Here is a 16,505-nt window from a genome sequence, read left to right as displayed (position 1 = left end):
GAGCAGCAAAGCCTCCTATTCCTCTAGCACTGCAGCTGGCACCACTGCAAATAAAACCTCGCCCCTCAGAAAGCAATGCAAAGGTGAAGCAGGAGCTATTCTCTGCCACAGGCCTGCCTACTACTCCCCTAACATGAGAGACAGCTAGGAGTCGAGGGGTGGAATAGCAACCACAGGAGATGAAGGTGGCTTCTGTTCTTTAATCTTCCCTACATGGTAACAGCATGTCAGTATCATTAATGAGGCCAGGCGTAGGCCTGCCGGTGTGATCCAAGCAGGGGCCTTTGTTAATAGGCCTCCAGAGATAGGGGCTGACCACTCGCTCTAGCAGATGCAAAGGACTTAGCAGCGCAATCTGTATTGTTGACACTAAGTAAAATAATTCCCTGGAAAACTTCAAAATTAGCATGTAAGGAGGAAGAATGGTTGCAATTAGAGCGCAAGCAGCAGAGTCTTGGTGCCCCAAAGCCCCTTCTTCATGCATCTTCTCATTCTGCGGCATTCAAATTTGTCTCCATTGTCTCTTCCAAAGCTGCATGACCTGTAAGGAAGCTCTTATGCTTTCAGAGCCATGATGGGGGGGATAAAAAATGGGCCTGAGGAGGCCTGCATTTAGAGAGCACAGATTTGTCAGTATCAGCACAGACAGGGTTAGAGCCCTGGTGCCACGTGGCTTCTTTTTGCAGCCTCCGCTCCTGGGGACAGAATGAGGAACTAGCCCTGATGGCCACCTGTTGTGGTGGAAGGTGTTGTCGGTGAACCGGTTGTGCTGCTGGTGACTTTCTTTTTCACTGTGTTTGCTGCCATGCGAGACCAAAGTCTCTATTCCAAAGAGCAGAGAATATAAACTAGACAGACACGGAGGAAGTTGTATGCATGTGATACACACAGGAGCACTGTAGTCGGAGGCAGCACATCATCTCAACAAAGGACACACCAGGCAAGAAAGGCTGTTTGGGTTTTTTTTTTCCTGCAAGTTTGTTAGAAGAGCCACGGGCTGATGGCTTTCTGCTATGGGCAGAAGTTATGTAGTTGGCTTACCCAGCAGAAGTAGGTGTTTGCAAGTTGATACAACTTCATTCTTCCTAAGTCCAATGCAAAATTAGTGAGGAGAGAGACTGGTAAATATTCGGGCTCTAGCTGCAGTGTTTGGTGATCCCAGTTCTGAACCCTTCCCTGTGCTCCCAAGCCAAGAAAGGCTAAGGCCTCTCAAAATTTGGATCCAGATTTCAAACAACCCCCAAATCAGGTGATTATAAAAATATAGGCCACTTGTAAAATTAGGAGCCAGGTCTGGTTCACATCTCAGCCCTACTCTCTAAATGTGGGAGTGTTTAGCTGAGGTTTTGATCCAAGCCCCTGTTTAGATTCAAGGAAGGGCTTCCCCAGGATCTGCAGTTCTTCAGGGATGCTGCCATGAAGGAAGGAAATCTGTGTGGTAGCACCATGGGGCTGAACCTGCAGGGCACACAGCGCGAAGCACCCTCCACTCCTGCTGACTTTAGTGGAAAGGTTGGCCACTCTCCTACAGGAAGGGGGACTCTATCCTGGGGTAAAGATTTGGGGAATGGTGAGGGTGGTACTAAGGGGAAGATGAGCTCTCAGTGTGATGCTGTGGCCAAAAGGGCTAATGAGATCCTGAGAAGCAGGGGACTCCCGAGTAAGAGTAGAGATGTTCTTTTGCCCTCTGTATTTGGCACTGATGAATATTACCCAGCCAAAACAGAACACCTGAGATAGGTTATTTCATCAGACACTCTCTCCTCACCTTCCCCACCTCTTTCTGGATTTGCTGCACAATGATTCCTTGGGAGATGGAGACAGAGCCTTCAGGAGAATGTTAATGCAGGTTTGTCTTTGTTCTTAATTAGATCCCTTAAAGGGAAAACCTCCTAGCCCGGTTTATTATCCAGCTTTGTCAGAGCTTGTCCGCTTTATCTAAACACTTTGGAGAAGTCTCTTTACCTGTTTGCTTTACGGGAGACATTATCATAATCCTGGTCAATTGGAAATAGGTACAAAGGACCACTCCACAGATAAGGGGATGCCTGAGGCTTAGAAGCTAATGGATATTGGTCTTGGAGCATATTGAACAATTATGCACGGCGCTACTGGAATTTTGGTGCCTATGGGCATTTGTAGTTAGACCCTGATTTCCAGTGTGGTGTGTAGGCAGTTTCTATAAAGACAAACCTTTGCATACAAGGAGCCAGCCCATGTGCAAAGCGACAGAGTTTCTTGGTCTCACTTATGCTGGAGCATCTCCTGGGCCTACGTGTCGAGTAGAGTTTGTTATTGCTGGTGACGTACTAGTTCATATTAACCATAGTCGATAGGTGTGGTGCTTTCTCCCACCAGACACCAGCCTGAGCCCAAGTTTTGGCATGGTGTGAGGGTCGTCTCTTTGTAAAATCACGCCCCATGGGAGTTTTTGCCCAAGAAAGCACTTCAGAGAGCAAACGTGCAAAACGTACCCAACACACTTAGACCCATGCAGTTTTTTCGCTTTCATTGCAAACTCAAAGCCCAGCCCAGCCCAGCAAACATTGACAGGTCTATGGTTTTGATGCAGTGCAGCAATTTCACCTGCTTTTTGCTTTGAGTTCTTTGGGTGCATTCCAAACCCATCAGGCAGCTGAGAGAGATATGGCTGAGATTCATGGAGCCCTAGCTAGAGACACAGCACACCTGAGTCTGATCTCGTTTACTCTGTCTTTTAACCAAGTAACTCCACTGCTATCAACCGAGCCAATCCTGACTTCTATTGGTGCGAATGAGATCAGGAGTCAGATCAAGAAACTCACAAATGCTAGGCAAGCAGATGCAGTTATACGTGGGCATGTTGTTCTTCCCACTACACAGGTTCACCAGCAGTTGGGGACTGCACCCAGGTAAGCGAGAGAAGCATTTGAGGAATGGAGTTTTAACTTGCACAAAACTGGAGTGAGCAATTCTTCACTGTCACTTCAAACCCTAGTCCCTGTTCTTCCCCCCTTAACGAGGGGACCAGATATTACCTTGAGGGGCTTTATACTAGATATTTATATGAGTACAGACATGCACGTTGTCTGTTTTACATATTATTACCCTGATTTTTCAGTTCACGCAATGAATAATTTACAGAAAACGTGTGTAAGTATCTCTTTATTATTCATTATAATGAACTGAGACAGGAGTAATAGTCCACTAGACTGGAATTCCCTAGGGCTCAACTTAACTAGGCTGCGCTTAGCTCTCCCACAGTTTATTTGAATAAAGGGAGGGCTCTGAATCCTGACATTAGAATAGCAGGATATGTTGCAGGTCAGGACTGGGGTGTGCTGGCAGAGTTCTGGGGGCGTGGGAGAAGGACTGGGATAGCAGTGGGAGGGGTGCTGCCCATCAGGGGTAGGGGGGTTGCTTTCGATTCAAGCCCAACTTTCATTTCATGTATGGCCTTCCCCAGAATTTGCAGTTCTTCATGGCTGGCTGCTGTGAAGCGAGGAGTGTTTTGTGGTGGCACTCTGGGGCTGATCCTCCTGGGTGCAGGGCATGTCCTGGGAATCACTGAGCACCCTCTGCCGACTTTCAGGAGACTTGCATCAGCTCACCACCTTTCAAAACCTCACATTGCAATGCTGGGGACAGGAATAGCCAACATGGGTACAGTAGGTGAGGACTGAGATTCACTGGTCGAATTCTGCAGGACACAAGATTAGCCCTGCAGATGATGCCAATGTCAGGATTAAGGTGCATTGGCAGAATTGTACAAAGAAGCCAACACCTGGGCTGCCAGTCTGGATTAAGTGCATGGGCAGAGTGGTATAAAGGGAACACAAAATATGATTCCAGTGGCTCAATCCCTCTGTTGTTTGAACTGTGATGGGGGAAATGTAGGGTGGAATGACACCTCTTCCCCATGGTCTGTGGGTCCACCATGTCCCATTAAATGATGTAGTGCCTCCTTCTGGAGTGGTGGGACCGGCCCTTTTGCCGCTTCTCCGGCTCCTGAGAAGCAAAGCTTGTGTAGCTGCAGAAACGGCATCTTGTTTGAAATATGACGGCCTCCTGGGGTAAAGGTAATAACATGCCAAGCTCAGCGGACCATCTGTCTTCCTAGGAGTCCACACTTGAAATGGCTAGTGGGAGCATGTAGCCGCTACAAGGGGAGAATTATTTGTTTAAGGGAGAATATATCTCTAATTCCTCTGCACTGCCTGCCCAGCGGGGCACTGAAATATGCTTAATGCAGTCCTACCCGCACACCCCAAATCATAACCTTGATCGAGCTGACACTCGGTGAACATAGCATGGGAGGCATATAACATTTCTGCAGCTTCAGTGCAAGAGGCCCAATGCTCCCCTCCTGCCATGTCTGGCGGCAGAGGTGAGTGAGATGAAACATCTTGGAAGGCACTACTGTCAATTTATAAGTTTGAAGAGGGGTCTGAGCATCATCATCAGCATTCATGCATGGCATGACCCAGCATGGCCTGATGATCCTACCTCAGCACAGGGGGAAGGGCCAGATAACCTCTTGGGGGGTCCCTCCGGCCCCAGATTTCAATGGTGTTAATACTCTGAGAATTCCCCTTCCATACCAATGTCAAATCACATGCCTCAAACCACAAAAATATATACACCTCTACCTCAATATAACGCTGTCCTCGGGAGCCAAAAAATCTTACCGTGTTATAGGTGAAACCACGTTATATCGAACTTGCTTTGATCCGCCGGAGTGCGCAGCGCCCCCTCACCCAGAGCACTGCTTTACCACGTTATATCCGAATTCATGTTATATCGGGTTGCATTATATCGGGGTAGAGGTATATCTGGACCCCCTGCTCCCATCCCATTTGAAAACAGTAGTAGCTTTGTACCTGTTTGTTTGCTAGAGATTAATGGCCTGCTTGGGTCAGTATGGACTACAGACACTGCTTTCGGCAAGGAACAGTGCAGGATCAGTTTAGTATCTGAGACAGCTTCTGATGGGGGACTGTGTCCCATCTGCAGCTGGCTGAGCTTGATAAATCTAGTTGGGTCTATAACTGTAAGGATGGTGATGTGGTTAAGGCACTTGCCTGGGATTCAGGAGATGTGGCTTCAATTCCCACTCCTGCCACAAACTCCCTGTGTGGCCTTGAGCAAGTCACTTCTCTCAACTTGCCTCAGTCTCCCATCTGGAAAATGGGGATCAGAATACTCCCATTTCCTGCCCTTCATCCCTCCTTTCTATTTAGACTGTAAGGCTTCGGTTTTGTGGAGGGGTTGCTGCACTCAGCCTTCAAGTCCTACGTGACTGAGGTGGCTAAGTTCCATTTTCATAAGAGGTATAGGAGCCTAAGTCTATTGAAAGTCAAAGAGACTCACATGCCTAAAGCCCAGATCTGTAGAGGTATTTAGGTGCCTAATTTGCATTGATTTCTGTGATCTGAGAATCTAGGCCTAAGTCACTTGTGAAGTTAAATCACTCAAGACTTGCAGTGCTGAGCAGAGCAATGCCTAAATCCCTCAAAAATCTGGGCCTATGTGCTTTGGGGGGCAGGAACTATTCTTAAAGTGTTTTTATAACACCTAGCATGATAGGACCCTGATCTCAGCTGGGTCCTATAGGCACTGCCGCAATGCATGGAATAATAATCACTAAGCCACTTCCCAGCTCTTTGCCTCAGTTTCCCCATCTGTAAAATGGGGCTATCACTGGCCAGCCTGTCAGGGGAATTATGAGGGTTAATTCATTCATGTATGAAAAGCCCTTGGAGATCTTTGAAAGGACAGTGCTGTAGGAGGACCAAGTATTATTATTACAACCCACCATACCAGTAATGTCCATTTTATCACAACCTAGTGTTCTTGCCTTCTATGCTTGCTGAAGCTTTGGAAAGAAAGGGAAGTCTCTGGAGACATGTTCAGCTCTCGATATAGCCAAACATGTGACACTTTTTCCAGGGGTGCTCCTGAGCCAGACAGACCCAGGAGTAAAATACATCAAGTAGGTTGTGTCAAATATCCTGCCAGACTTTGGAACTGAAGGGCACTCTATGAATGTTTCTGGTATTGTGCATTCTGAAATGTCCTGTGGAATAGTTTCTGTGGTTCTTTGTCCAATTCATGTGGGTTGTAATCTCCTGGGGGTCAGGAACCTGCTTTTTATGTGAAGTCCCTACTACACTTGTAGGGGCTATGGAATAGGAATAATAATGAATATGTTTGCTAGAGTGGTTTCTATAATACCCCATTTGATTGTTTTGCCACCCTATTGTTTGCATCTCCATTATCCTGTACAGAGTTTTTTCATACTAAGTTGCCCAAAACCACCAGTGAAAAAAATGACCTCTTTTCAGCATCACTATGGGCACGTTCCCGGCTGGCCACTGTCCTGTCTTCTGACACTCTCTCTCCCTCCGTTTGTAGGTGTACCGTGGACGAGAGGGTCACACGAGTAGCTTGGTTGAACCGAAGCACCATCCTGTATGCTGGAAATGACAAGTGGTCTATAGACAACCGCGTGGTCATCCTATCAAACACAAACACCCAGTACAGCATCAAGATCCATAACGTGGACGTGTACGACGAGGGGCCCTACACCTGCTCTGTGCAGACAGACAATCACCCGAAGACCTCGCGTGTGCATCTGATCGTGCAAGGTAAGGCCCAGCGCTGCATGCTGAGAAAGAATCTTGTTAAGCTGAAGGCAGACAGGGCTTCCCGTCGCTACAGCTTCTATTAGATGCTGCTGATGACACGCAGGGGATAATGAGACTGATAATTCCTGCTTGCTGTCTTGGATGCTCAGTAGCCAGGCATTGAAATTTTGTCCTCTGTCTGCTTTTCCATGCCCTCTGCTGTGTCGAACTTGGGCCAATGTCCTCTGATGATTATCCCATTGCAAGTGCTCTGCTCTCTTGGGATTGAATATAGAACAACTAGTGACTCTGCTAATTGAAAGTTTAACTTGGACCCCTTGAGTGCTTGCTGTTTCCAGTTGGGAATTGCAACCAGGTCTAATGGTTGTTAACCAGGTATGCTACCAGCAAAGACATGGATCCATCAGCTTAGAGGGTCTGGATTGTTGTGGTCAATGAGCTCAACTAGGGACTGTTCTTGAAAATACTCACGGTAACAGCTGAAGTATTTCCCATAGAAGGCGAGAATGGCAAGCCGGAGTTTGTTTTGATAGTATCCTAGGGGTTGGAAGGGCCGGCCAGGCATTGCCAGTTCTTGCTTCTCTGCCTGCTCAGGGGGGCTCAGTTCCAGAGGAATAAGGGATTCTTAGCACTGGAAGTGATGTCTCAGTGGCACCTTACTGGCCTTGACAACAGAGTTATCTTCTTCTTTGGGAAATGTAGTGCTGAAATAAAAGAACTGTCAGGTACTGTAGAGGAACAGATTCAAAGAGAACAAGGCCATCACTTTTCAGGAAAGACGACAGATTGTGTAAGTACGTCAAAGTCAGTACAGGCCATAAAGAGCTTTTGGCACAAAGCTTCGATGGCTAATGCTATTAGAGAAATGCCTTGGCATAACACAAGCTGTTGGGTTGAAAAGTGGGTGTCCCGGAGCCTCTTCAGTCAGAAGGCTCTCAGAGCTTCTAGATCTGAGACGGGCTGGGTAGGAGGAGGTGGGCTGCAGCATGAATCTCTTTTTGAAGCAGTTCCATTGACTTGGAATATTTGATCCAAATCAGAAGAGTCTGAAAGCTTCCAGTACCCATTGGAGAACATGAATTATAAACTCAGAAGGCATGCACCCTGCATCCCCTGGAAGGAGATGGAATCCTCCTTGCGTGACTAGGTCAGGAAAATGTCCCTGTGCATTAAGAGGAGGAAGTAACAGTGGCACTGTATTGGTTAGAAAGATTTGGTCACTTGTGTAAAGAGCTGTCAAAGAAGGGTGTGTAGGGCGGTTTTCACATCCAGTTGAATCATAGAAATAAATGCTGAAATGCATTGGTTCCTTTATCTCCAAAGAATAATGAGACCAGCGTTGCCTGTGAGGGGCTCTTGTTTTTCTCAGCACTAAACAGATTTCACCCCTTCACCAGCTACCCACCCGCCCACTTCAATTAGAAAGTAACTCCAGATCCCTACTTCTTTGCAACAGCTATTGGGTTTTGTCCAGTCTATAGATTAATTTTTCAGAGTTAGTGTTAGTTCAGGTTAGATAAAGATAATGAAAGTTTCCTAATCCTCTTAAAGAAGATTTATCTGGCTGAGTAGAAAGCTCTCCGAATACAATAAAGCATGTATAAAACCAGGACCTAATCTTTCCTTTAATTTCAAACAGCTGATGGGTATTGATTTTGCAATGAGCAAATCTGAAAAATTTCTGTGCCCCAACCTGTTCCTTAAAAAAACTCCTACTGTTATTTATCCTCTCTCCATTTAGAAATGCTAAGGTCTGATTACTGCCACCAATCAGCTGTCATTAAGGAAGAGAAAAACCCACCCAGATCTGTCACCTACCCTGTTAATTATGTATAGATCTAAGAATCAGTTACCTCACTGCTTGCCCAGATTATTTATGCTGTTTTTCTTGCCAAGCCTCTGATGGAATTTATTGTCATAGTCCATTTGGGATGCACTGTATGCTGTCCCAGGCATTCTAAAATAATCTAGGCATTGTCACCAGGAAAGGGCAAAACTGATTTGGGAAAAACAAAATAACTTACTGGGCCTTTCCTTCCCCATTTGGGGGCATTTCTAGATCTGAACTCAGACGAAGCAGCTGTTGAAATGTTTGCATGGCTGCGTATTCCATTTTTACACCCATCTACACATCTCACATTCAGCAGGATCTAGAAAGCAAAGTGCTAATATACCCCCCAAAAAAAGCCTGATCTTGTGAGAAATCTCTTTCTATAATCTTAATCTATTTATCTACCCTATCCCGTCTTTATCTTTCTAATTTATCCATTGTCCATTTCTGATGTATCTGAGCACTTGACACCATTATATAAACCCGCGAGTGATTTACACGTGGACTTCTCTTTTTCTTTCTCCTCCAAGATCCAAAATTCCAAACCTTTTGTGGTTCACCCATACCTAACTGTAACTAGAGACAGGTTCAGAAGGCAAGTTTCAGAACTGGATATGGATTGCATTTAGCAGAGGGTTCAAGAAGCAGGTTTGATGCCAAGGCAAGTGTTCGGTGTCGGGTTTGATGATGCTGGAATTCCTTGTGCTGGTCTTATGATAGTTTATCCCCAGATACATGATTTTGAGATATAGTCCATTTTGGCCTAAAGTTGTAGGAGAATAGCAGTTGCCATGAGATTTTGGCTGCATCCAAACCATTTACTACTAAATTAACTATAAAAATCCTGGGGTGATTGTCTTATCTCTGTACTGGCACTTCAGTGTAACTACTTATGTGGTTAGAGCTACACATATGCTTACATACCTCACTGAACTGGGTCTTATGTGATGCAATTTAGTGGTTATATGCCCAGTTTCAAACTGGAACCGGTCAAAATGTGTCTGTTCCTGCTAAGTTTCATTTTGAGCTTTGAGGTTAAAATTCTCACCACTATCATCGATCTACAGCAGGCATCGTCCCTGGTGTAATTAAATCCATGGAATAATCGTAGGGATGCATTTGGCCCTGGGATTGTACACGGTAATTCTAAACTGGAATTTACAAGGGGGCAGAGTGTGATGTCAGGCTTAGTTACAGAACCGTTTGCTGCCTCCACAGGGTTAATATTAAGGACTGGAAAAGACTGGGTGGGGACCAAAATTAGGAGAGGAGAATGGCTGCAATATAGTTAGAGGGCAGGAAACAGATGGAAAGGGAGGGGCTCTTTTTTTTTGCCGCAAGAGTGTGTGTCTGAAATGAGTGTGTGTGTGAGATAGAGAGAGAGAGATTATAGCTTTGCCTCCTATTTCCCCCTCCGCATGCTCCACCTCTCTTCTGCACATAACAACCAGTATCTTGCCTACTAAAATCCTTGTGTGATTATCTTATCTCTTTAAAACAAGCCGAAAAAGCCTCTTACTTCACAGAGACACTTGTGCCAAAACTCTGCTTGCAGCAGAGGAGAGCGCAGGGAAGTAGAGGTCCAGGGGACCTGCAGCCATGGCTTTCACAGCAGCGCAGTCTGCAATGCAGACGTTTTCTCTAAAGCGCTCAAGAATCAAGAAGGTTAGGGATTGTGACATTCATGGATGACCTTCCTCTGGAAATGCTTTATTTCCACACACAGGGCCAATTTTGCCTCGAGCGTAACCAGGCATTGTTCAGTTGACTTTAATGGAGTTCTCCCCACTTAACGTCAGCTGTGAATTTAGTCAGTAGTTCTTAGCTTTACCTTTATTCATCCAGATGACTGGATCTTCCTTTCACACTCTCCGTGTCTTTCAGGTGTCGTGATCATAACCCAGTGCTAAGAATGCTTGTGGCCAAGTGATGTTTGAAGCAATTTCACTGCTAGTATGGATAGGGCAAAACCAGAAAGTGCTCAGTGCTGCTGAAAATGGTTTTGTCCCATCCGTACTACCAGTTAAGCCATTTTCAGGACATGCTCAGGGAGATTGAGGGCAAAGGTCATAACCATAGGTCAATTTCCCAGTTTAGCCGGGTCTTCTAAATTGAATCTGAGCTTGAGGAGCACAAGTGACTGTGCGAATAAGTGATTGTTTTGGTCGGCTGGCAATTCTGAAAAATGGGGAGGGGGGGACAAAATTGAAATTGAAATTTTCAGCTACACAAAACACTAATAGTTTCAGGTTGAACAAAACATTTTGTTTGACCTGCAGTGAAACTTTGCATTGAGATTTGGAGCTTTGTAAAACAAAAAGTCAGTTGGAATCAAAAAAATCAAAAAAGTTTGTTGACTTTTTTCAGATTTTTCTTTCCACATAAACTATTTAGGAAAACCAGCACAATTTTGTGAGGCAGTCCTGAGTCACTGACACTGCATTTTTCCCTGAAAAAAAGTTTCAGCTGAAAAATGTCACCTGTTTGTACAGGTGACCACACTATAATGGAAACCAGGTAACCAAGATCCAGTACAACTTTAACATGTAAAAAAGCTTTTACTTTACTGGCTTCCTATCAGTGGAAATGCATTAACTATTTTCTTCTTTGTGATTTGGGACTGCTAGCATAACCCAAATCACAAAGAAGTGCTCTATCCCCCTCTAGTGGCACCTAGACCATCGAGAGCAGGGGTTCTCAAACTGGGAGTCGGGACACCTCAGGGGTCACAAGCTGTCAGCCTCCACCCCAAACCCCGCGTTTCCCCAAGCATTTATAATATTGTTAAATATATTAAAACGTGCTTTTAATTTATATGGGGGGAATCGCACTCAGAGGCTTGCTGTGTGAAAGGGGTCACCAGTACAAAAGTTTGAGAACCACTGATCTAGAGGTTGATGAGTCTGTTACTACCATGGCTAAAAGTATGTATCTTTCAGCTTATGAAGTAGAGGCTCATACATTAAGTTTCAGAAGTCCCAGGTTCAATCCTGCCCAGTGACGACATGGACATACACTAGGACTGGCCCTCTAGGAGGGGATCCCCTTTTCACCCCAACTTTTTTTTAAGCAAAGTCATTTGCTTCATTTTCTCCCTCCAATAAATCCATGACTTCATACTGCCTAGTTGTCATTTCAATGGAGCTATAAGGTACTACATCAAGGACTGGTCATAGGAGATACAGAAACTTTCACCACTTGTTTCCTGCTTTAGATGCAGCCCTGGTTGATAATGAGTGGGAACTGTTTTGCTCTGACAACTCTTTGATGGCCTGAGTCCAGTTCTGAGCAGGCAGTATCACAGAGCAAACCACCAGTGTTGACAGTAATTGCCCATCTCAGCAGAGAAGCCAAGGACTAAATGGGCCATGGAGACTGTATGCCCATCTTAACTCTGCAGTTGGTTTTCCCTGGTTAAGGTTGAGACTTGCAGGATAAGAGCAGCATATGGAGAATTTGCACAGTTGCGGCACACGTTATCCCTGTTCAGTGGCTAGGTAGAGGATCCAGTCTCTGGGGCTGTCAGTCAGCATTAAATTCATGTACATTTTCAATACAAAGCCCAAACACTGCACTATCTCTAGTGTAAACTCTAACATTTTGGACCAGTAATTACAGTGTACACATGATGTCAACCTCATTTTTCATACAGTGCCTGAAGGGAGGCAGTGCTGTCTAGTGGTCAGAGCAAAGGAGGGGGAAGCAAGATTCCTGGATTCTATTCCCAGTTTTTGCCACCTGACTTGCTGTGTGACACTAGGGAAAGTTCTCTAATTGCCTGGTGTTTCCCCATCTCTTACATGGGGATAATAATCCTTAATTCACTGTTATTAATGCTCAGGAAGCGCTCAGAGAGGCTCAGATAGAAGCTCTCTCAGGTAGGAGAGCAAAGGATCATCATTTGTACCTAGTTACACCCAATGGAAGTGCCAGTGCTCTGACAGAAAGTTGGCACTTAAAAGACCCCCGCCATGTTCTGCTGCATCAGGGAGATTATAGCCAGACTGCAGCAATCATAATGAAAGAAGGGAAGGGTGAGGGCAGAGCCTGAGTTTAAACCTTTGAGTGCAGTGTTAGCAGGGAGTGAAAATCTACAGAAGCAGAAAACTCCTGAAAACTGGAGACAGGACTGAACCCAAACGCTGGCTCTACAGTGACCCAAGCTTTGGGGGAAATCGCATTTGGATCTGAACTTTGTGATTGGCCCGCCTCTGTATAATAAAAGGATACAATCATTGGGTGGTGAAGTTTAGGAGATCTGGGAGGCTCCTTCCCAGCTCTGCCATGAGCTCTTTGGGCAAGTCACTTAGGGTACAGTTTTCAAAAGCAGCTAAATGACGTAGGAGCTTACGGCCTAGCTCAACACCAGTATTTAGATGTTGCTCTGCTCAGCATTACAATGCCTAACTAGTTCAGGAACGTAAGTCTCATTTTCAAAAGTGATTTAGGGACTTTGGTGCCCAAGCCAAGCCCTATTGTTTTTTTAATGAGTCTAAGGCTGAAGATCTAAGTCCCATTTGAAAATGGGTCTTAGGCGCCTACGTCATTCAGAGTGCTGTTCAAAATGTGACCTTTATGCTGTGTCTACACGGATGGCAGCATGTACAGTACTGGAACCCCATGGGTAACTACACGCTGCTGTGAAAAGTGGGCGGCGTCCACACTTGTCACTGCAAAGTGTAGCTACTTGCTGCCATGAAAAGACTCCGGCAGTGGGGAAAGGCTCCAACCACAGACAAGCCGACTTTCTGATTTCCCTGGGGATGCTCAACCCCCATTATGCCCCAGGCACCGCCCCCACTCCACCCCTTCCCCCAAGACCCCACCCCTGCCTCTCTCTGCCCCATTCCTCCCCTCCCCTGAATGTGCCCCGCCCTTGCTCCACCTCTTCCCGCCCCCACTCCTCCTCCTCCCGCCATTGCCTTCTGCCCGCCGCTGAACAGCTGATCAGCAGCAGTTGGGAGGCGCTGGTGGGGGAGGAGCTGATCGGCAGGGCTCGCCAGTGGGTGCAGAGTGGGAGTCAGCACCTATGGCTCCAGCAGCTACCTTTGCCTCCTTGCCTCTCCACTGCAAGAGCCTTTCGCCGCTGCTGGAGACTTTCCCTGTGGCGGGCTTTGGCAGTGGGACACGACACTGCTAAAAATAGCCATGTAGAAATGAGAGGCACTGCTTGGGCGTGCCGAGAGCCATGAAGAGAACATAGCCTGGGGGATTAGGCATGTAGGGCTCTCCCCCGCCTAAGCCGTACCTCGCCGTCTACCCTACTGTCTATACCCGTGCTAGCAGGGTGGGCAGTGTCTGCACTCTACATGCTGCTGTGAGTGTAGACATCCCTTTAATCTCTTTGTGCCTCAAATCTGCATCTGTAAAATGGGGTGTTTTTTTTCTCCAATCCTCTGTTTGGTTTGTTTAGACAGTAAATTATTTGGACCAGAGTTTGTCTCTTACTACATGTTTGTACAATACTTATTCCCTCTGATCTCAATGGAAGCCTCTAGGCGCTATCATTATAGCACTAATAATAGCAATGGGTGGGAGCAGAGCCCTACCTGGGTACCAGCCCTCCTGGCATTTTGGGGACACTCGGATGTGGGCCGGAATGTGAAAGCTCTGGTCCATCTCCCTTGAAAACCCAAGGGATCCCAGTGGAACCACAAACAGCCACTGTCTGGGGCAACACAAGTGGGAGGTTTATGCTCCTCAACTTAACGAGCTGCATTGCGTGCTCAGCCTGGCTAGCTAACAGGCATTAATGACCAGTTAGCAACTGTGTTCAGCTCAATTAATTTATATGTGTATTTTGCAAAACTAAAAGTTGCCCAGTTAGATTATCGATTCTTTGTCCCTGTATTCAATTTGTTTTTAATTGCACTACTGCAGGGCCAGACCTCCCCTCGTAGCAACCCTGCGGTAAATCTGCCAGCAACTCAACAATCAACAATAAATGTGTCTCTTCATGTCGTTATTAATATGTCTCCTGGATTGGTTCATTACAGCAGTTAACAATGGTTTATAAGAGCGGTGATGGCGCAGGGCCAGAGGGCTTTTCTTTTTTCCTTTTCTCTTTTTCAGAGGCTATCTTGTCGTGATACGATGGATGGTTTCGGGCACACACATGTGCGTGCGTGCGTGCGTGCATGAGAGAGAGAGAGAGACAGAGAGATACCTGGGATTTAATTTAATGTAACTAGGGTATGAGCCACCTAATCCTTTTCTTATCATAAACAGCTGTTGGGCTTAGGACTTTTCTCTGTCTATCTCCCTCTGCTCTCGCCATCCCTGTATAAATGAAACTGGAGCCGTTTTGGCAGACCACGTAAAGGTGAACAGGGGAGGGGGGAAATAATTGGCAGACTGACTTCATTGGCACTAATGACATCAGAGGAGCTGTAATTTCACCATCAGACCAATTAGTCGAAAGCAGAGGCTTTTGCCTTCGAAAGGGTGTTGATTAATAAAGACAGAAATGCAGCTCTTGGAAGGGAAGTGAGATTCTGGCTAGAGGGACGCCAAAAAAATCATCACAAACGTGCCAGCCAACAAGGCCACTTCCTTTTCATTTGATATTTTGTGCGTGTGAGTGATTTGCAATCCTGTCGGGGAGGGAAGTGTCTTTTATCTGCGTGCCATAGATATGCACTCGGAGAAATCATTGGAAGCATCAGTGGTATAAACAGGAGCACTCTGGAATCTACTGACAGCACAGAACTCCTGCAGCCTCCCATGCATGGATTGTTTCAGGATATAGAATATATTTCTCTTGAATACAGAGCTCTTAGTCAATGTTTTGGTTGATGCTGTGCATTTTATACTTAATGTACCGCTTAACAATATCACTCCATTTCTTCAGTAGCACAGATTCCTTGGAGAGGGAAATGAATGACATAAAAATCATGCATCAGTGACAATTGGGGTGCCATGGAAGAGGCTGCAGCAGTAGCGGAAGGAGATGAAGGGTGAGTGTGAAAGATGGAAGGTAGATGTGAAGGCAGCGTAGGGTGAGGGATAGGGAAAATGGCAGGAATGGGGTAATACTTACCATCTCTAGGGCACTTTAGCAACATCAACTAATTAATCAAGTTAAGGAAGTATAGTCAGAGAAGGACCAGCTGTTTGGAGAGGCTAATAGAAAAATAGAGGAAATTGGAAGATTGATAATGGGAGGGAAAGGAGGAGACATGGTGTCGAGGGGGAGGATATTAGAAAAGGATGGAGGGAAAATAGAGACAGGATGATAGAAAGTGGAACACAGAAGGAGAAATGGAAATGATCCTGGGGAAACAGGGAAAACACATGGAAAGAGGGAAACATGGAAGGAAGTGAGAAAGAGGAGGTTTGGGGAAGAGGGGGGAATAGGAGATAAAAGGGCTCGACCCTGCAAGGTGCTGAGCATTTTGGCCCTGTTGCAGGAAAGCGCTAGGGCCTGTGCTGAACTGTAAGCATGCAGTAGTCTCATTGAAGTCAACTGGAGTGCTTGCATGCTGAAAGTTCATAGATTCATGGAGATCATAGATTTTAATGCTAGAAGAGACCAATATGATTATCTAGGATGATATGAATAATGTAGGCCAGACCATTTTACTGAGTGATTCCTTCTGCAGAAAGCCCATAACTTCTGGTTGAGTTGGAGCATATCTTTTAGACGGATGTCCAGTCTTGATGTAAAGGCTTCAAGTGAGAGGGAATCCACCACATACCTAGGTAGGTGGTTGCAATTGTCAGTTACCTCATGGTTACAAATCCATGACTTATTTCTAGTGTGAATTCGGCTGGGTTCAGCTCCCAGCCACTGGATCTTGTTATACCTTTGTTTGCTAGATTAAAGAGCCCTCTAGCAGGAATCTTCTCCCTGTGGAGGTACTTATAGGCCATGATCAAATCACCTCTTAACCTTTTCATTGAAAAAAATTCAGTAGATTGTGCTCCTGAAGTTTCAGTGTCAGGCAGGTTTTCAAGAGCTCAGATCATTCTGGTAGCGCTTTTGCGAACCCTCTGCAAATTTTCCACAACCTTTTAGAGGTGTGGGCACCAGAACTGGATACCTTACC

The 16,505-nt window shown here is 45.8% G+C and overlaps 1 protein-coding gene across 2 annotated transcripts in view; it reads left to right on the top strand.

The window, feature by feature from the left end:
• OPCML (opioid binding protein/cell adhesion molecule like) overlaps window positions 1-16,505 on the top strand; it is a 724,856-nt gene that overhangs the window by 551,199 nt on the left and 157,152 nt on the right. For both annotated transcript variants that reach the window (XM_030538415.1, XM_030538414.1), the window contains one exon: window positions 6,394-6,626. In XM_030538415.1, coding sequence (XP_030394275.1) covers window positions 6,394-6,626 — 233 coding nt within the window. The remainder of the gene's footprint in view (window positions 1-6,393; window positions 6,627-16,505) is intronic.

The sequence above is a fragment of the Gopherus evgoodei genome, chromosome 19 (assembly GCF_007399415.2).
Source record: "Gopherus evgoodei ecotype Sinaloan lineage chromosome 19, rGopEvg1_v1.p, whole genome shotgun sequence".
NCBI lineage: Eukaryota > Metazoa > Chordata > Testudines > Testudinidae > Gopherus > Gopherus evgoodei.
Note: the sequence above shows the minus strand (reverse complement) of the source record. Positions and strands in the feature narration are given on the sequence as shown.